The sequence below is a fragment of the Pseudophryne corroboree genome, chromosome 2, assembly GCF_028390025.1.
Source record: "Pseudophryne corroboree isolate aPseCor3 chromosome 2, aPseCor3.hap2, whole genome shotgun sequence".
Taxonomy (NCBI): Eukaryota; Metazoa; Chordata; class Amphibia; order Anura; family Myobatrachidae; genus Pseudophryne; species Pseudophryne corroboree.
The window spans coordinates 168,078,224-168,099,715 of NC_086445.1; the positions used below are offsets into that span (position 1 = coordinate 168,078,224).

The following is a 21,492-nucleotide window of genomic DNA, read 5'->3' on the forward strand; positions in this document are numbered from 1 at the left end:
TCCTTCGGGGGCCATACAAAAATTCTCAACTTAAAAAAATTACCCTGCCCCCCAGTAGGTCTGCCCCTTAGAGGTACTGTGTGTGCGCGCAAAAAAAATGGGTGTGGCCAGTTAAAATGGGACGTGATACACATATGCCCCCAATAGTGCGGTGCCAGATCCACAATTGCCCCTCAGTGCCAGGTGTACAGATGCCCCCTCACAGTGCCAGGTGTACAGATGCCCCCTCAGTGCCAGGTGTACAGATGCCCCCTCACAGTGCCAGGTGTACAGATGCCCTGCCCCCCCTCCCTCCGTGCTGCTTTCGTCGGGACACGGAGGAGAGCGCGGCTATGTTGGGCGGCGACTGCATGTAGGACTTGAAACCAGCCGCCGGTTCGAGAGCCAATCAGAGCTCGCGGACCGGCGGCCGCGGCTCCTGATTGGCTGCCGGTCCGCGAGCTCTGATTGGCTCACGAACCGGCGGCTGGTTTCAAGTCATACACGCCGCCGCTCCCACCCGACAGCCGCGCTCTCCTCCCTATTCTGACAGCTGAGACACGCTGCCGCCGGACTGAGCGGCAGCGTGTCTCACTGACGCAAGCTGGTGGGCCGGACCAAACTGCTTTGCGGGCCTTATACGGCCCGCGGTTCCCCACCCCTTCTCTAGGACGTTAGAGAAAATAGGATTTTGGTACCTACCGGTAAATCCTTTTCTCGTAGTCCGTAGAGGATGCTGGGCGACCGCCCAGCGCTTCATTTTCCTGCTTATGTTATTTGGTTCAGTACCGCTTCGTTTAGTTGCGTACTGCATAGTTACTGGGTAAGTACTGTTTCAGCCGTTTGCTGATTGTTTCAATCTAGTTGACTTGACGTGCCTTGTATGTGTGAGCTGGTATGAATCTCACCACTAACTGTTCAGTCCTTCTCTCGAAGTGTATATAGTCTCCTCGGGCACAGTTTCTAGACTGTCTGGTTGGAGGGGCATAGAGGGAGGAGCCAGCCCACACTCTTAAAGTGCCAATGGCTCCTGGTGGACCGATCTATACCCCATGGTACTAATGTGGACCCCAGCATCCTCTACAGACTACGAGAAAAGGATTTACTGGTAGGTACCAAAACCCTTATTTTATTTTTTTTTTTCCTTCTTTCCCCCCTGACACTGCCAGACTACCTGTCTTACATTACCACAGCCTCCCACTATATTCAGGATGCGGCCTCTGATGTAGGCGTAATGGCGGCCAAAGCGTCTGCTACGTCTATCCTGGCTCGCCGGATTCTGTGGTTGAGGTCCTGGAAGGTGGACCTGGACTCCAAAAAGACCTTGGAGTTGCTCTCTTTTAAGGGAGACATACTTTTTGGGGAGGATTTGAACAAGATTGTGACCGACTTGGCAACTGCGTTTCTCCCAAGTACTAATCCTTCTACTCCGAAGGCTAAGAGTACCACTTTTAGTTCCTTTCGACCCCCAGGGAAAGCAAAAGGTCAGGCGTACCTTAGTGCTTCCAAAGCCACTAAACCCAAATCTAAACAATCTTGGGCCTCTCGTCAGCCTGCTTCCAAACAAGACAAGCCTGCTGCATGACAGGATGGGCCTCCCCCTGGGGGGACCCCAGGGTGGGAGGCCAACTTCTGCAGTTAACCCAAGCCTGGTTAAAGATCACTTTGGATGCCTGGGTGTGGGAAGTTGTCTCACGGGTACACAATCTCTTTTAAGAGACGTCCCCATCGCCAGTTTTGCACGACTGTTATCCCTTTGGATCTGTTAAAAGCACAAGCTCTAAACTTTATTGTACAATCCCTCCTGGACACATGAGTGGTAGTGCTGGTACCTCTGTCCCAGAGAGGCAGGGGATACTATTCGACCCTGTTTATAGTTCCAAAGCCAAATGAGTCCTTCTGGCCTATACTCAACCTCAAACCATTGAACAAATTTGTGAGTCTCCAAATTCGTATGGAAACTCTGGGCTCCATGGCCAGCACAATAGAGAGCAAAGACTATATGGTATTCCTGTACATACAGCATGCTTACCTGCACATGCCTATTGCCATGTCGCATTAGCAATATCTTGCTGTTGGCAACCTACATTATCAATTCCAGGCCTTGCCTTTTGGATTGACCACGGCCCCTCAGATCTACACAAAGGTCATGGCCGTAATGACGGCCCTTCGCTGCTGTCGGAATAGGGATTCTGCTGTATCTGGATGACTTGCTGATCCTGGCGATTCCCAAGATGAACTCCAGTCATCTGGAACTGACTGTCCATTTTCTACAAGCCCATGGGTGGTTCATCAACTGGAAGAAGTCCCTGCTGAGTATGGTGCAGCTTGGGGCACTGCTGGACACACACAACCAACAATTTGTTTGGGTTTTTTGTCTCCAGAGAAGGTCCTGAAACTTTAGGACCGGATCAGATACTTCTCTCATCCCAGCGTTGATACACTCGGCGATGCAAGTACTAGACCTCATGGCTTTCGACATGGTAGAGCACGCTCCATTTCATTCCCGCCCTCTGCAGAGGTTAATCCTTTCCAAGTGGGTTGGTCTGCCTGATCGGATCAGGTCTCAAATGATCTCCTTGACCCCGGAGGTTCGTTTTTCACTGACTGGTGGCTGCAGGACCAACAGTTGAGCAGGGCCTATCCCTTCTGGATTTCCAACTGGGTCCTCCTAACAACTGATGGCAGTCTGCGGGGTTGGGGCGCAGTGTTGGTGCAACACTCCAGGGTTGATGGACCAGGGAGGAATCTCTCCTCCCGATAAATTCTGGAATTGCGGACAGTGTTCAATGCGTTGACACTGGCCCTGCCTCTAGTACAGAACAGGCCTGTTCAAGTACAATCAGACAACGCCACCACGGTGGCATACTTAAATCACCAAGGCAGCACTTGAAGCTACATGGCAATGCTAGAACTATCAAAAATCCTCCATTGGACGGAACGCCATCTGCCAGCGGTATCGGCAGTGTTTATTCCCGGAGTCCAACTGGGAAGTGGACTTCCTCAGTCGTCGGGACGTTCACGCTGGAGAGTAGAGTCTTCATCCAGAAGTCTACCAACTCCTAGTGGACAAGTGGGGCCTACCAGATGTAGACCTGATGGCGTCTCGACACAATCGCAATTTTCCTGTCTTTGGATCAAGGACAAGGGATTTTCAAGCAACGTTAGTGGATACACTGGCAATTCCATGGAACTTTTCGGCTGCCGTACGTGTTGCCTCCAGTGTCACTCCTGCCCAGGGTACTTAGTTCAAGCAAGAAAGAGGATTAATACTTCTAGTTGCTCCAGCATGGCCCAGACAGCATTGGTTCTCGGACCTGCAGGGCCCTTGTTTCTATCCTGACCTGGTCAGACTGGCTTTGACGGCGTGGCTCTTGTAGCTTCACTCCTGAGGGCCAAGGGATACTGAGGCGGTTGTTCAAACTATTGATAGCCCGCAGACTGGCTTCTGCACGGATTTATCATAGGGTCTGGAATTCTTACTTCACCTGGTGTGCTAGTAAGAATTCTGATGTATGTACTTTCAAAACTTCCAGACTCTTGGCTTTTCTGCAAAAGGGCCCGGACTTGGGTCTTCATCTGGCCTCCCTCAAGGTTCATATTTCTGCCTTGTCGGTGTGCTTTCAGAGGAAAATTTGCATCTCTTCCTGACCTTTATACTTTCACTACTATCAATACTACTCACTCATGGTGTTTTACAGATTCAGCCTCCCTATGTCCCTACTGTGGCTCTATGGGATCTCTCTATTTTGAATGCCCTACAAGAGTTTCCAATTGAACCTCTTGAGTCTGTGGACCTTAAATGCCTTACGCTTAAGGTAGTGTTTCTGTAGGCTATTGCCTCTGCTAGGAGGGTGGGTAACTTAGGCGCTTTGTCCTGTCCCCCCCTTTCTGATTTTTCACCGTGAACAGGCAGTTCTTCAAACTCTCCCTGGTTATCTCCCTAAGGTGTCCTCTTTCCATCTTAACCAAGAGATTGTGGTTCTGGCTTTTATCTCCTAGTTTGTCCTCCAAAGAGCGGTCTTTGGATGTGGTACAGGCTCTCCATATTTATGTGGAGAGGATCGCCTCTATCAGGAGGTCTGATACCCTTTTTGTACTGTTTGGTTTTCACAAACGTGGCTGGCCTGCAAATCGGCAAACCTTGGCCAGATGGATTAGAATGGTGATTGCAGAAGCCTATGCGCAGGCTTAACTCCCAGCTCCTGCTGCTATCAAAGCCCATTCTACTTGGTCTGTTGGACCTTCTTAGGCAGCCCGCAGAGGTGCGTCCGCTGAACAATTGTTCAAGGCGGCTACGTGGTCCTCAGTGAACACGTTCATAAGGTTCTATGCCTTTTGATACTTCCGCCTCCCAGGATGCTTCCTTTGGACGCCGGGTTCTTGTGCCCGCTACAGTGCGTCCCCTCCCATGAAGAACTGCTTTAGGACATCCCAGATGAATTCCCTGTGGAATACCAGTGTACCCTGCTGCAGAAAAGGAGATTTATGGTAAGTCTTACTATTGTTAAATCTTTCTGCGAGGTACACTGGATTCCACAGGGCGCCCACCCTGACGCACATAGCTTCTTTGGGTTTGTATGGCATTAGCTTGCTGGTCCCGTGTGTGTGTGTCTGTGACTAACATTTGCCATCTTTTACCTGCTACTGCAGTGGACTGGTTAACAAAACTGAGCTCAGTGCCTATAGGCAGGGCTATAGAGGTGGTGCAATGCATCCTGGGAACAGTCAAAGCTTTAGCCTTCTGGTGCCTTGGATCAAGATCCAACTCTACACCCCTGAGGTATTCCCTGTGGAATCCAGTGTACCTCACAAAGATTTAGCTATGGTAAGTCTACCATAAATCTCCTCCTCCCTTTTTATTGTCCTGTATTGTGACCTGGGTTTTGAACCCTTTTCTTCTCTGTGGCTGGAACATGCTTTAAATTTATTTAAAAATAAAAAAAATAACCAAAATGCATATGATTCTCTAGTTAGAAGTAAATTCTAAACGCCACACAGGCACCACCGTTGTGTGTATTGAATGGTAGCAAACTTTGGTCGTTGTGCTACAGTCAGACAAGTGTCCAATTGGCACTGTTGCAGAGTACTTAGCAAAAAAAAGTGTAATGGGCCCTACACACTGGCAGATAATACTGAAAGATATGAACTATCTCGTTCATTAATGAGCGAGATACTGTTCATATCTTTCAGTGTGGAGGCACCAGCGATGAACGATGCTCAGACCCGTGCTCGTTCATCGCTGGTGCCCCGTTGCTTGTGCATGCAGGCCAATATGGACCAGATCATCCATATTTGCCTGCACTGCCATGGAGCCGGGTGATGGGAGTGAAGAAACTTCTGATGGAAAGGATCAGACTGGTCAGTATTCAACGCCTCGGTCAAACTTGATAATTTTTGGCCGTTCCGACAATGGCAACCTGACTTTAAAAAAAAAAAAAAGTCTGACATTGTTGGAAGTAGAGCTAAAACTTGTCTGGTTTGGCCGCGTTTCCGACAAGATATGTGGATTCTGACAAGTCCGGAATTCCCGACTTGGGGTAAAGAGCCAGTAAACCCCTTTCCGACCAAATACAGTTGGAAACTGCTATCTTTCCAACAAGACTCCAGTTTTCGACATGAATTGAATATACTCCTATGTATGTAATCAGCACAAAGAATTAGCAATCAACAAAATATGTAATGGAGAATAGCTCTTCCTTTTGTAAAGGGGTAAATATTTTGCAGACATCTATGAAATAATTTCAAACTAAAGGTGTACAGTATACATTGTGCAATGCCTTCTGGATGCTGGGATTTCATCTTTGAATTGGATGTGTGTGTGTGTGGGGTGTTACATCGAATTGCATAAAGTCTAAAGCAGTTTAGGATTTAGTTGTATTGTCTTTTTAAAATGTAATTGTGTATCTTTCTCTGTACAGGATTGTGGAAGTTGCAGCCTGTCATTCCTCTCATACCTCTGCTGCCAAATCCCAAAGCGGACAGGTTTACATGTGGGGCCCATGTCGGGGCCAAATTATTCTCGCCCCACACCTTACCAACTTTACTTGCACAGATGACGTGTTTGCCTGTTTTTCAAACCCACCTGTGATGTGGCGCATGCTCTCTGTAGGTAAGTTGTCATGGGCACAATGAAGAAATGTGAGTGCACTATGGATGGCAACATGCATAGTGCAACGTGCTACACATTGGATGCAGTTTTCATACCTTTTTCTCTTACATCCTAGAGGATGCTGGGGACTCCGTAAGGACCATGGGGGGTATAGACGGGCCCCGCAGGAGACATGGGCACCATAAAGAACTTTAGAATGGGTGTGCCCTGGCTCCTCCCTCTATGCCCCTCCTCCAGACCTCAGATCCTGTGCCCAGAGGAGACTGGGTGCATTACAGGGAGCTCTCCTGAGTTTCTCTGAAAAAATAATTTTGTTAGGTTTTTTATTTTCAGGGAGCACTGCTGGCAACAGGCTCCTTGCATCGTGGGACTGAGGAGAGAGAAGCAGACCTACTTAAGTGATAGGCTCTGCTTCTTAGGCTACTGGACACCATTAGCTCCAGAGGGAGTCGGAATGCAGGTCTCCCCTCGCTGTTTGTCCCAGAGCCGCACCGCCGTCCTCCTCGCAGAGCCAGAAGATAGAAGCCGGGTGAGTATAAGAAGACTTCAAGGCGGCAGAAGACTTCAGATCTTCCCTGAGGTAAGCGCGCCATTGCTCCCACACAATACACACTAGCAGGCACGGATGGGTGCAGAGCGGGCGCCCTGGGCAGCAATATAAACCTCTAAGGCTGGCATAGGAGTATTATAGGCTGCGGAGGCAGTAGTTTTATAAATCCCCCGCCAGTATTCTAAAATTGAGCGGGACCGAAGCCTGCAGCTGGAGGGAACTGAGTTTGGTCCCACAGCACTAACCAGCGCCATTTTCTCCAGAGCACTGCAGAGACGCGGGCTCCCCAGACTCTCCCCTGCTGAACACGGTGACACAGGGCAAAAAAGAGGGGGGGGGGGGGGTACTTGTGAGGCGCAGTGATATATATATTATACATATATATACACGCGCTATATAGTCTGGGATTTTGTTTTCCAGTGTCAGTTGGCGCTGGGTGTGTGCTGGCATACACACTCTCAGTCCCCCAATAAGGCCCTTAGAAGAGACAATCTCCAGATAAATATCCCTGTGTGTGGGGGTGTCGGTACGAGTGTGTCTGCATGTCTGAAGCAGAAGGCTCATCTAAGGAGGAGGTGGAGCAGATGATTGTGGTGTCTCCGTCGGCAATGCCGACACCTGATTGGTTGGACATGTGGAATGTTTTAAATGCAAATGTGACCTTATTGCATAAGAGGTTGGACAAAGCAGAGTCCAGGGAAAAGACTGAGTCAATCCATGGCTTTAAATGTGTCACAGGGCACTTCAGGGTCTCAAAAACGTGCTCTATCCCAAATAGCAGACACTGATACCGACACGGATTCTGACTCCAGTGTCGACTACGATGATGCGAGGTTACACCCAAGGGTGGCCAAAAGTATTCATTATTATTGCAATAAAAGATGTTTTGCATATCACAGATGACCCCTCTGTCCCTGACACGAGGGTGCGCATGTATAAGGAAAAGAAAACCAGAGGTAACCTTTCCCCCATCTCATGAGCTGAACGAGTTATTTGAAAAAGCTTGGGAAACTCCAGACAAAAAACTGCAGATTCCCAAGAGGATTCTTATGGCGTATCCTTTCCCTGTACAGGACAGGGTACGGTGGGAATCCTCGCCCAGGGTGGACAAGGCTTTTACGCGCTTGTCCAAGAAGGTGGCGCTACAGTCTCCCGACACGGCAGCCCTCAGGAATCCTGCTGATCGCAGACAGGAAACTACCTTTAAAATCTATTTATACACATACGGGGGCTTTACTCAGACCGGCAATAGCATCGGCATGGGTATGTAGCGCGGTTGCAGCTTGGACAGATACCTTGTCCGCTGACATTGAGACCCTAGATAGGGATACCATTTTCTTGACCTTGGGTCACATTAAAGACGCAGTCTTATATATGAGAGACGCTCAGACGTTGGGCTGCTAGGTTCAAGAGCCAACGCCATGGCGATTTCTGCTAAGCGAGCCCTGTGGACCCGCCAATGGGCGGGGGATGCCGACTCAAAGAAGCATATGGAGGTTTTACCTTACAAAGGTGAAGTTTTATTTGGGGAAGGTCTCGCGGACCTGGTTTCCACAGCTACCGCGGGTAGATCTACTTTTTTGCCTTTTGTTCCCCCACAGCAAAAGAACACTCCACAATATCCGATGCAGTCCTTTTGGTCGCATAAGTCCAGAAGAGGTCGGGGCTCATCCTTCCTCGCCAGAGGTAAGGGTAGAGGGAAAAGAATGCCCGCTTCGGCTAGCTCCCAGGAACAGAAGTCCTCCCCAGCTTCTACTAAATCCACCGCATGACGCTGGGGCTCCACTGAGGGAGTCCGCACCGGTGGGGGCACGTCTTTGACTCTTCAGCCAAGTCTGGGTTCTGTCAGACGTGGATCCTTGGGCGATGGAAATTGTATCCCAGGGCTACAAACTAGAATTCGAAGAGGTGCCCCCTCGCCGATTTTTCAAATCTGCCTTGCCAGCTTCTCCCCTTGAGAGGGCAGTAGTGTTAGCTGCAATTCAAAAGCTGTGTCAACAGCAAGTGATTGTCACGGTTCCCCTAGTCCAACAGGGAAAAGGGTACTATTCAACCCTGTTCGTGGTCCCAAAGCCGGATGGCTCGGTCAGACCCATTTTAAATCTGAAATCCCTAAACCTGAATTTGAACCTTTTCCAGTACAAAATGGAATCGCTCCGTGCAGTGATCTCCAGTCTGGAAGGGGGGGGGATTTTATGGTGTCACTGGACATAAAGGATGCATACCTTCATGTCCCCATATATCCTCCTCATCAGGAGTACCTGAGATTCGCTGTACAGGACTGTCATTACCAGTTTCAGACGTTGCAGTTTGGGCTTTCCACGGCCCCGAGGATTTTCACCAAGATGATGGTGCTCCTGCGCAGGCATGGAGTCAATTATCCCGTACTTGGACGATCTCCTGATAAAAGCGAGATCAAGAGATCAATTGCTGAAAAGCGTGTCACTCTCCCTGGGAGTGCTAGAAAAAAACAGTTGGATTCTAAATCTGCCAAAGTCGCAATTGATTCCAACGACTCGACTACCATTCCTAGGCATGATTCTAGACACGGAACAGAAGAGGGTTTTTCTCCCAATGGAAAAAGCCCAGGACTTCCAGAACCTGGTCAGAGACCTGCTAAAACCAAAAAGTGTCTGTTCATCAATGCACTAGAGTTCTGGGAAAAATGGTGGCAGCCTACGAGGCCATCCCCTTCGGCAGGTTTCATGCAAGGACATTTCAGTGGGACCTTCTAGACAAATGGTCGGGGTCCCATCTACAAATACATCAGAAGATAAGCCTGTCCCCCAGGGCCAGGGTGTCTCTCCTGTGGTGGCTGCAGAGTGCTCACCTTCTAGAGGGTTGCAGATTCGGCATTCAAGACTGGGTTCTGATAACCACGGACGCGAGCCTCCGAGGATGGGGAGCAGTCACACAGGGAAGGAATTTTCAGGGACACTGGTCAAGCCAGGAGGCTTGTCTACACATCAACATACTGGAATTAAGGGCCATATACAACGGCCTACGACAAGCGGAGAATCTTCTTCGACTTACCGGTTCTGATTCAATCAGACAACGTCACAGCCGTGGCTCATGTAAACTGCTAAGGTGGGACAAGGAGCAGAGTGGCAATGGCGGAAGCCACCAGGATTCTGCGCTGGGCAGAATCATGTAAGCGCTCTGTCAGCGGTATTCATTCCGGTAGTGGACAACTGGGAAGCAGACTTCCTCAGCAGACACTATCTTCATCCAGGAGAGTGGGGACTTCATCAAGAAGTCTTTGCAGAGATAACAACTCTTTGGGGACTTCCTCAAATAGACATGATGGCATCACACCTCAACAAGAAGCTTCAGAGGTATTGTGCCAGGTCAAGGGACCCTCAGGCAGTAGCGGTGGACGCCCTGGTGACACCATGGGTGTTTCAGTCGGTCTATGTGTTTCCTCTTCCTCTCATCTCAAAAATATTGAGAATCATAAGACGAAAGAGTACAGACAATACTCATTATTCCAGATTAGCCTCGGAGGGCCTGGTATTCAGATCTTCAGGAGATGCTCACAGATGATCCGTGGCCTCTTCCTCTCAGGAAGGACCTGTTGCAGCAGGGACCCTACGTGTTCCAAGACTTACCGCAGTTACATTTGACGGCATGGCGGTTGAACACCGAATCCTAGCTGGGAAGGGTATTCCGGAAGAAGTCATCCCTACTCTGATAAAGGCTAGGAAGGAAGTGATGGCGAAACATTATCACCGTATCTGGAGGAAGTATGTATCTTGGTGTGAAGCCAAGAATGCTCCTACGGAAGGTTTCCACTTGGGCCGTTTTCTCCACTTTCTACGGACAGGAGTGGATATGGGCCTAAAGCTAGGCTCCATTAAGGTACAGATTTCGGCCCTATCTATATTCTTCCAGAAGGAATTGGCTTCTCTCCCAGAAGTCCAAACTTTCGTAAAGGGAGTGCTACACATCCAACCCCCTTTTGTGCCCCCAGTGGCACCATGGGACCTTAACTTGGTGTTACAGTTCCTAAAATCTCACTGGTTTGAACCTCTTCAAACAGTTGAATTAAAGTTTCTCACTTGGAAAGTGGTCATGTTGTTGGCCTTGGCATCGGCAAGGTGGGTGTCCGAATTGGCGGCCTTATCTCATAAGAGCCCCCATCTCATTTTCCATGAGGATAGAGCAGAGTTGAGGACTCTTCCTTAATTTTTGCCTAAGGTGGTGTCATCGTTTCATATGAACCAACCTATTGTGGTGCCTGTGGCTACGGGAGACTTGGAGGATTCCAAATCCCTTGATGTGGTCAGGGCCTTAAAAATTTACGTAGTAAGGACGGCTCGGGTTAGGAAAACAGAGGCACTGTTTGTCCTGTATGCAGCCAACGAGGTTGGCACTCCTGCTTCTAAGCAGACTATTGCTCGCTGGATCTGTAACACGATTCAGCAGGCTCATTCTACGGCTGGATTGCCGTTACCAAATTCAGTAAAGGCCCATTCCACTAGGAAGGTGGGCTCTTCTTGGGCGGCTGCCCGAGGCGTTTCGGCCTTACAGCTTTGCCGAGCAGCTACTTGGTCGGGTTCAAACACTTTTGCAAAATTCTACTAGTTTGATACCCTGGCTGAGGAGGACCTCATGTTTGCTCAATCGGTGCTGCAGAGTCATCCGCACTCTCCCGCCCGGTTTGGAGCTTTGGTATAATCCCCATGGTACTTACAGAGTCCCCAGCATCATCTAGGACGTAAGAGAAAATAAGATTTTAAACCTACCGGTAAATCTTTTCTCTGACGTCCTAGTGGATGCTGGGAACTCCGTAAGGACCCTGGGAACTCCGTAAGGACCATGGGGAATAGCGGCTCCGCAGGAGACTGGGCACAAAAGTAAAAGCTTTAGGACTACCTGGTGTGCACTGGCTCCTCCCCCTATGACCCTCATCCAAGCCTCAGTTAGATTTTTGTGCCCGGCCGAGAAGGGTGCACACTAGGGGCTCTCCTGAGCTTCTTAGTGAAAAGTTTAGTTTTAGGTTTTTTATTTTCAGTGAGACCTGCTGGCAACAGGCTCACTGCATCGAGGGACTAAGGGGAGAAGAAGCGAACTCACCTGCGTGCAGAGTGGATTGGGCTTCTTAGGCTACTGGACACCATTAGCTCCAGAGGGACCGAACACAGGCCCAGCCTCGGAGCTCGGTCCCGGAGCCGCGCCGCCGGCCCCCTTACAGAGCCAGAAGCAAGAAAAGGTCCGGAAAAATCAGCGGCAGAAGACATCAGTCTTCAACAAGGTAGCGCACAGCACTGCAGCTGTGCGCCATTGTTACTCTGGCACACTTCACACTCCGGTCACTGAGGGTGCAGGGCGCTAGGGGGGGGGCGCCCTGAGCAGCAATGTAAAACACCTTGGCTGGCATAAATACACCACATATAACCCCCAGGGCTATATGGGTGTATTTTAACCCCTGCCAGAATTACCAAAAATGCGGGAGAAAAGGCCGCCGAGAAGGGGGCGGAGCCTATCAGCACACAGGCGCCATTTTCCATCACAGCTCCGCTGGAAGGACGTCTCCCTGACTCTCCCCTGCAGTCCTGCACTACAGAAAAGGGTAAAAAAGAGAGGGGGGGCACTAATTTGGCGCAGTTTTATATTAACAGCAGCTATAAAGGAAAAGCACACTTGAAGAACCTTCCAGTGGGATCTGCTAGACAAATGGTCCGGGTCGCATCTTCAGATGCATCAGCGGATAATCTTGTCTCCAAGGACAAGTGTCTCTCCTGTGGTGGTTGCAGAGTGCTCATCTTCTAGAGGGCCGCAGATTCGGCATTCAGGACTGGGTCCTGGTGACCACGGATGCCAGCCTGAGAGGCTGGGGAGCAGTCACACAGGGAAGAAATTTCCAGGGCTTGTGGTCAAGCCTGGAGACATCACTTCACATAAATATCCTGGAGCTAAGAGCCATCTACAATGCTCTGAGCCTAGCAAGACCTCTGCTTCAAGGTCAGCCGGTGCTGATCCAGTCGGACAACATCACGGCAGTCGCCCACGTAAACAGACAGGGCGGCACAAGAAGCAGGAGGGCAATGGCAGAAGTTGCAAGGATTCTTCGCTGGGCAGAAAATCATGTGATAGCACTGTCGGCAGTGTTCATTCCGGGAGTGGACAACTGGGAAGCAGACTTCCTCAGCAGACACGACCTCCACCCGGGGGAGTGGGGACTTCACCCAGAAGTCTTCCACATGATTGTGAACCGTTGGGAAAAACCAAAGGTGGACATGATGGCGTCCCGCCTCAACAAAAAACTAGACAGGTATTGCGCCAGGTCGAGGGACCCTCAGGCAATAGCTGTGGACGCTCTGGTAACACCATGGGTGTACCAGTCAGTGTATGTGTTCCCTCCTCTGCCTCTCATACCCAAGGTACTGAGGATCATAAGAAGGAGAGGAGTAAAGACTATACTCGTGGCTCCGGATTGGCCAAGAAGGACTTGGTACCCGGAACTTCAAGAGATGCTCACAGAGGACCCGTGGCCTCTACCTCTAAGAAAGGACCTGCTCCAGCAGGGACCGTCTGTTCCAAGACTTACCGCGGCTGCGTTTGACGGCATGGCGGTTGAACGCCGGATCCTGAAGGAAAAAGGCATTCCGGATGAAGTCATCCATACCCTGATCAAAGCCAGGAAGGATGTAACCGTACAACATTATCACCGTATTTGGCGTAAATATGTTGCGTGGTGCGAGGCCAGGAAGGCCCCTACAGAGGAATTTCAACTGGGTCGTTTCCTGAATTTCCTGCAAACAGGACTGTCTATGGGCCTAAAATTAGGGTCCATTAAGGTTCAAATTTCGGCCCTGTCGATTTTCTTCCAAAAAACTGGCTTCAGTTCCTGAAGTACAGACGTTTGTCAAGGGGGTACTGCATATACAACCTCCTTTTGTGCCTCCAGTGGCACCTTGGGATCTCAATGTAGTTTTGGGGTTCCTAAAATCACATTGGTTTGAACCACTTTTTCCACTGTGGACTTAAAATATCTCACATGGAAGGTGGTAATGCTGTTAGCCCTGGCTTCAGCCAGGCGTGTCTCAGAATTGGCGGCTTTATCCTATAAAAGCCCTTACCTAATTTTTCATACGGACAGGGCAGAATTGAGAACTCGTCCTCAATTTCTCCCTAAGGTGGTTTCAGCATTTCACTTGAACCAGCCTATTGTGGTGCCTGCGGCTACTAGGGACTTGGAGGACTCCAAGTTGCTGGACGTAGTCAGGGCCCTGAAAATATGTTTCCAGGACGGCTGGAGTCAGAAAATCTGACTCGCTGTTTATCCTGTATGCACCCAACAAGCTGGGTGCTCCTGCTTCTAAGCAGACTATTGCTCGTTGGATTTGTAGTACAATTCAGCTTGCACATTCTGTGGCAGGCCTGCCACAGCCAAAATCTGTAAAAGCCCATTCCACAAGGAAAGTGGGCTCATCTTGGGCGGCTGCCCGAGGGGTCTCGGCTTTACAACTTTGCCGAGCAGCTACTTGGTCAGGGGCAAACACATTTGCTAAATTCTACAAATTTGATACCCTGGCTGAGGAGGACCTGGAGTTCTCTCATTCGGTGCTGCAGAGTCATCCGCACTCTCCCGCCCGTTTGGGAGCTTTGGTATAATCCCCATGGTCCTTACGGAGTTCCCAGCATCCACTAGGACGTCAGAGAAAATAAGAATTTACTTACCGATAATTCTATTTCTCGTAGTCCGTAGTGGATGCTGGGCGCCCATCCCAAGTGCGGATTGTCTGCAATACTTGTACATAGTTATTGTTACAAAAATCGGGTTATTATTGTTGAGCCATCTTTTCAGAGGCTCCTCTGTTATGCTGTTAACTGGGTTCAGATCACAGGTTGTACGGTGTGATTGGTGTGGCTGGTATGAGTCTTACCCGGGATTCAATATCCTTCCTTATTGTGTACGCTCGTCCGGGCACAGTATCCTAACTGAGGCTTGGAGGAGGGTCATAGGGGGAGGAGCCAGTGCACACCAGGTAGTCCTAAAGCTTTTACTTTTGTGCCCAGTCTCCTGCGGAGCCGCTATTCTCCATGGTCCTTACGGAGTTCCCAGGGTCCTTACGGAGTTCCCAGCATCCACTACGGACTACGAGAAATAGAATTATCGGTAAGTAAATTCTTATTTTCTCCTAGTCCGTAGAGGATGCTGGGCGCCCGTCCCAGTGCGGACATATTTCTGCATAACTTTTATATAGTTATTGCTTAAATAAGTGTTGTCAGTTAAGATTAGTCATTGGCTGATACTGTTTTGTTCATACTGTTAACTGGTTGCGTATATTCCAGTTTATATGGTGTGGGCTGGTATGAATCTTGCCCTTAGATTAACAAAAATCCTTTCCTCGTGCTGTCCGTCTCCTCTGGGCACAGTTTCTCTAGCTGAGGTCTGGAGGAGGGGCATAGAGGGAGGAGCCAGTGCACACCCATTCAAAAGTTCTTTATGGTGCCCATGTCTCCTGCGGGTCCTGTCTATACCCCATGGTCCTTACGGAGTCCCCAGCATCCTCTACAGACTAGGAGAAAATGCTTTACCGGTAGGTTTAAAATCTTAATTTGATTTGACTCGCATCCAAAGCTCTGCATCACTCAGTTCAGGCCAAAATGCATGCTAATCATCTGGTTTTACCGCTTCCATTGTGTGAGAGCGCATCCTACTTGGAAGCAGAAAGGTACACTAGGAGAAGAGGGCACCCAGGACACCGCTGTTAACCTATACAGTATTGCACTCTTGTGGTAGTACTAGTGCCAGCATTTACATATGGCAGTTCTTACTAGCCCTTGTAGTGCCACAAGGGTGTGTATGCTTTGGTGTGATTTAATTATACTGGTACAGGACTCTCTCACCCAGCCCCTCGCTCTGCCATAAAATCAGAAGAGACTGCTACTGTTTCAGGCTGATCTGTGACACATCCACTTGCTGGCCAACCATTGATGGGCACAATGATGCATTGAGCTTACCCTGTATCATTTTTTTTTTTTTTTTTTAATTTATTTTGTATATATGATGGGTATCAAGACATTTGAGGGAGATCTCTTAGACTAGGGTCCAATGAAAGGGTGGAAAAATGTAGTCATTATGTATGTATTATAAGATTATATTCTGCCTTCAGTCTACAGTTTCTATTGTGTACTTTTATGTATTGTGTATGTGGTGCAGATTAACAAATCTGCAAGATATTGATCAGTCTTCTGCCCTTTGTTACCTGTAGAACCTGAAGACTTTTTAACTGTTGCTGAGTCTCTGAAGAAGGAATTTGATAGTGAAGAAACCGCAGACCTGAAATTCAGAGTTGATGGCAAATACATACATGTTCACAAGGCGGTCTTGAAAATACGGTAATCATGGGAATAGCTGTGACTAGTGCAGATTTAGACTGTTAGCTCTTATGTGGGACACTTTGTGGACTGCACATCCTGGTGTCACTTTCCTCATCTACTAGAATTCTCAGGTGATAGGCTAAAGTCTTCCAGCTGATAGATGGTTCTCGCTGTTACCAGGATGTGCTCCAACTAATGTAACCTCACATCTAGTAGGTGCCCCGAAGCAATCGCCTACGATTAGTTAGCCTGTCCTAGTGTGAGAAACATGGAATTACATTTTTTTTTTTTTTTTTTAGCTAGGTGAACACTGGGCACATTTTGGGCATCTATGAATCAATGTATGAATAGCAGAAGAGCTGTTAGTGGCCAAACGTAATTTGTTGGAGGAGGATTAAGCCCCCTACACACTGGACGATATAGTGAGCGATATGGACGATATCGTTAATATTTTTTGAACAATATATAATTCAGTGTGGAGCCACGAACGATGTGCGTCCCTGCGCTTGTTCATCGTTGGTCTCCTGTCGTTTGAACATGCAGGTCGATATGGATGTCCTGCATGTTTGGGAAATGGTGATGGGAGTGAAAAAAACTTTCACTCCCCTCATCACCCACACCTGTGGCAGATCGGCCGTCGGCACCTCGGTCGCTGAGTGTGCAAGGGGCTTTAGTCTCAAATGAAGCATCACGGTTGTTTCTTGCTATAGTTCCAGTCTGACCCCAGGCTATGACTTTAACAAGTTTCCTTTTAAATGTCCTCTTGCGGTCACTTTGTGTTAAATGGGTATGTATGAATGTATTCTCTTTATGGGAGTTAGAATGACAGGTTTTCCAGATATTGGTGTTTGTTCCCCTGTAACTTGGCGCACAATTTTAAAATCTAAATTACATTAAAGTCTTCCCCACAGTGCCTCTGGCATGTAGAACTTACCGGTATTTTTATTTTTTTCCTGAATGTCACTAATCCAAGTGAAGATGGGAGTATTAGGACATAGGAATAAACGTTCTTTAATTGCAGTGTATTTGTGATTTTAGATGTGAACACTTCCGTACAATGTTCCAGTCTCATTGGAATGAAAACACAAAGGAGGTCATAGAAATTGATCAGTTTTCATACCCAGTGTACTATTCCTTCCTACAATACCTGTACACGGATACCGTGGACCTGCCACCCGAAGATGCTATAGGTATCTGTTACTAAAATGTGTCTTGGACATGACAGCATACAGTAAACATGGAAATATTTGTTGTACAGGTTGAGTATCCCTTATCCAAAAAGCTTGGGGCCTGAGATATTTTGGATATCGGATTTTTCCATATTTTGGAATAATTGCATACCATAATGAGATCATGGCGATGGGGCCTAAGTCTAAGCACAGAATGCATCTGTTTCATATACACCTTATACACACAGCCTGAAGGTAGTTTAATACAATTTTTTTTTTAATTTTTTTTTTAATAACTGTGTATTAAACAAAGTTTGTGTACATTGAGCCATCAGAAAACAAAGGTTTCACGATCTCTCGCTCTCAAATTCCGTACTTCGGAATATTCCGTATTTCGTAATATTTGGATATGGAAACTTTATAGATATTTAAACAGAATAATTTTTTATCTGCATTGCTTCTGTGTATTGGAATAAGTTGTATGATGGCATATCCACAAATGTGCACTTAAAATATTTTTGTTCAATCTTAATATGGTTCGCTGCACTCCAGCTTTTATAGCCTGTGTCTTTAAGTTTGTGGTAATGGAGAGCAGCTTGTATTTTTGAAAGGCTTAACAAACCATAAATGATTATGTAGGCTAATGTTTTGTGCCAAATGCCCATACCACAAACCAGTCTAAAGCCTTTATGGACCTCTGTCCGTATGCCCTATAATTTTATGAAATTTTGTTGAAATAATATCTGCAGCAATTGCTACGTTAAACGTTGCATGAAATAATATCTGACTGCAGAACTGACACAGTAATTTTCTGTTGCATTGGATGCCATTTTGCATGCATCTTGCATGTATGCAGTTGCTGTCTTGTTTTGTAAATGTCCCCCATTGACTTCCAGTGGTTTTATTGTAAGGTAATTCCCTTACTGCCTGTTTGTTCTGCACATATTTCTTTTTCATCCACTAGGGGTCACTGGAGTACTCTTGGGATATGGACGGCTTCTGCAGGAAACAGGGCACTGAATATTTAAATTTAGAACTCTCCACCCCTCCATATCCCAGAGTACCTCAGTGTACTACCTCAGTGTTTTTTCTGTGCTCATGCACTAACAGAGGCTTGTGTGGAGCTCCCACACTGATCTTTGAATATTTTTGATTTTGATTTTAATTTTTAATTTTTACCTTTTTTATTACTATTTCAAGCACATCCCTTCCCAGTTTCTCCTAAAAACATGGGTCCGGGATAGTGCCGCTGCACAGAAGCAGCGCATGGCGTGTCTGTCCTCACAAAGAGCACCCTCACAGCCACACGCAGCTCACTGGATTGCTGCTACAGCTGAGCTGGACGGAGCTTACAGGAGAAGCCCCGTCACAGCCATGAACAAGAGCTGGACGGAGCTTACAGGAGAAGCCCCGTCACAGCCATGAACAAGAGCTGGAAGGAGCTTACAGGAAAGCCCCGTCACAGCCATGACCTGATGCACGGAAGCAGCCCTCCCTAAGGAGACAAGGTATGCTGGGGGGGACGGGGCGGCCAGCGCACGCTGCCGCCCCGCTGTGTGGGGTTCGTGTTGAACCGCCGCCCGCACCCGCCGCTAATACACAGCCGCTCCGTCCGGCCAGCGCCCAGCTGCTCCGTTCAGCCAGCCGCCCCAGCGCTCCGTCCGGCCAGACGCCCCAGCCGCTCCGTCCGCGCTGTATCCAGCGCTAAGAGGGGGGCAACCGCCGCATCTGAGGAGGCTCGGCGCTCACACTAGCGTCGCTGGAAGCCGCTAGCTCCAGCCAGCCAAACTTTGTTCGCTCAGCGGCTCTCCTCACAATCGTCCCCCGCCTCCCTGCAATGAAGGTCAGCTTCCTGGCACCCGCTCCCCGCTAAACTACACGGAGCACAGGGGGAGGGGGGGGGGGGACAAGGTCTGATCACAGCGCTGCTGCAGGGGAGAGAAACTTATAAGGCTGCATGATAAGATTTCATATTCAGGCACCATAGGTATATTAACCTATATTATACACAGGAGTATTGTACCCTAACCTGTGATTATCGCTGTATAATAGACTATTGAGCCTATATTAACACTGGAGCATGTATTGTAAACTGTCCGGTGATGATCAGGGTCAGCATGGCATGGGGGCCATTTTAACCATGTTTCCTGTTTCTTCCAGTTAGTAATTCCAGAATGTTCCTGCCCTACATCTCTACGCCACCGGAGGCACAGGGGTGTTAGTGGGAATTTTGGTTCAGGTTTCACATAGGCTGGCCATGTGAACTGCAATTTGGATATATATATATATATATATATATATATATATATATATATATATATATATATATATATATATATATATATATATATATATATATATATATATATATATATATATATATATATATATATTACACCTTAAGTAATAATTTTACTGCGTCATGGTAGTGTCTTTTTGTCTATTGTGTTGTCTGTCTGCATAATGAGTACGGCACCAGCAAAGACTAAAAATAATTTTACTACAATGTCTGTACATAAATCTACCACATGTTCAGTATGTTTTGTAGGGGCCGCCGCTCGACAGAAGCGGCAAGATCGGAGGCTCGGGTGACAACGCCAGCTCTAAGGAGTTTCAGCCTTTGCAAAGGTCCAACTTCACTTTGGGTAACAGGGTGTTAATTTAATTGGTCTTATTTAACCTTTTCTGCTATGTTGTAGTCTGACAATTCTATGCCAATCCTCACGGCACTAAATAAGCGTGAGGAGGGCACATTAGACCAGCAGTCAGTGCGGTTTTTGACAACCAGACATTGATAATGCCCAGGGCGTCAGTCTCTGAAGTTTACAGAGACTAAGGAGCCTCTAACATATAATCAGTCGTATTTACTAAACGACAGAAATCTCCAATGGGTTTTTTATTTAGGATATCTTACTAAGATGTTAGTAGAACGCGAATAACCCGTTCTATACCTCACAGATTTAAGTCTATTTGCCGTTTCCAATCCGCCATTGGTGAATTCGTCTGTCAAACCTTATAAAGACCCAAGATACATTTGGGTCTCTAAGGCGCTCTATGTATGGTAACAATGACGATCATGTTATACTTATCGTTAATCAAATCTGAGAAGCTGCTGAGTATCTATGTACAGCTTCGGCTGCCGCCTGTTAGCTCGCTTCTCGCCTTTCATCGTCGCTAGTTACAGCACGACAAGGACTCTGGCTGCGTTCTTGGCAAGCGGAGTCAGAGGTCAAAAGAATACGGTGGCCAGAAGTTGTTTGGTCCTAAATTTGACAAATGCGAGGAGGAGGAGGAGTCTGGCGTTTAAATCCTTAAGACTTCAGTCTTTTCAAGACTGTGGTACATAATTTGTAACGCCAGGGCGCTAAAGTCACCAATAAGCCAGTGGTTTGACGGGCTCCCAGGTCATCTCGGATTTCCAATGTGGGAGCGCGCCTCTAGACGTTACATTAGCCGGGATTCCAGACATCCACTAATGGATGTATCTGCAATTTAGGGTTAAAAGAAAGCTGTCTCCGCCACTGCGCTTTTTCAAGACAGGACTGCCTCTGTCGGATGACAAGAAGGCGTTTTGGCAAATTGCCATTCAGTCTCTGCTGGATTCAGCAGTTTTTAATTCCAGGCCTGGTACACCAACAAGGTCAGGGTTAATATTCCCGTCTGTTTGTGGTACCGAAGCCGGAGGGCTCCGTCGGTCTCAATCAGTAAGTCACTTACTACAGATTGAAGATGGAATTTCTGCGGTCAGTATTTGCAGATTTGGAGTCACAAGATTTCATGATTGCACTTGATTTCCAGGATGCGTACTTACACATTCCGGTTTGGTCACATCATCAGAGGTTCTTGCGTTTTGCAATACGCCACACCATTAACAGTGTTAGGCTCTACCGTTTAACAGTGTTAGGCTCTACCGTTTGGCCTCTCGTCAGCGCCACGGATATTCTCCAAGTGAGGTTTGTGATGATAGCTCATCTCAGATCCCTGGCAGTGACCATCGTTCCGTACTTAGACGATCTGCTCATAAGAGCTCCGTCTCAACAGATGCTCCTCCAACTTGCGCTGCTAACGTACACCACGGTTGCAGTGTCAACTTCACGAAATCGCATCTCATTCCGTCTTAACGATTTCAATTCCTAGGTATGATTTGAGATACGGTAAATCATAGAATTTACCTACTACACCAGAAAGTACAGATTATTCGCCATCTGATACAATGAGTGTTCAAGCCACGCACACTCTCGGTACATTTGTGTATTCGCCTATTAGAAACAATGGTGGTGGCTTTCGAAGCGATTCAGTTCGGAGGTTTGCACTCGCTTCCATTTCCACAGCATGTGCTCGCACAGTGGTTG

At 47.8% G+C, this 21,492-nt stretch overlaps 1 protein-coding gene across 2 annotated transcripts in view; it reads left to right on the plus strand.

Annotated features, from left to right (window-relative positions):
- RCBTB1 (RCC1 and BTB domain containing protein 1) overlaps positions 1–21,492 on the plus strand; it is a 139,424-nt gene that overhangs the window by 104,731 nt on the left and 13,201 nt on the right. For both annotated transcript variants that reach the window (XM_063951974.1, XM_063951975.1), the window contains 3 exons: positions 5,901–6,085; positions 15,857–15,989; positions 17,010–17,161. In XM_063951974.1, the coding sequence (XP_063808044.1) occupies positions 5,901–6,085; positions 15,857–15,989; positions 17,010–17,161 (470 nt within the window). The remainder of the gene's footprint in view (positions 1–5,900; positions 6,086–15,856; positions 15,990–17,009; positions 17,162–21,492) is intronic.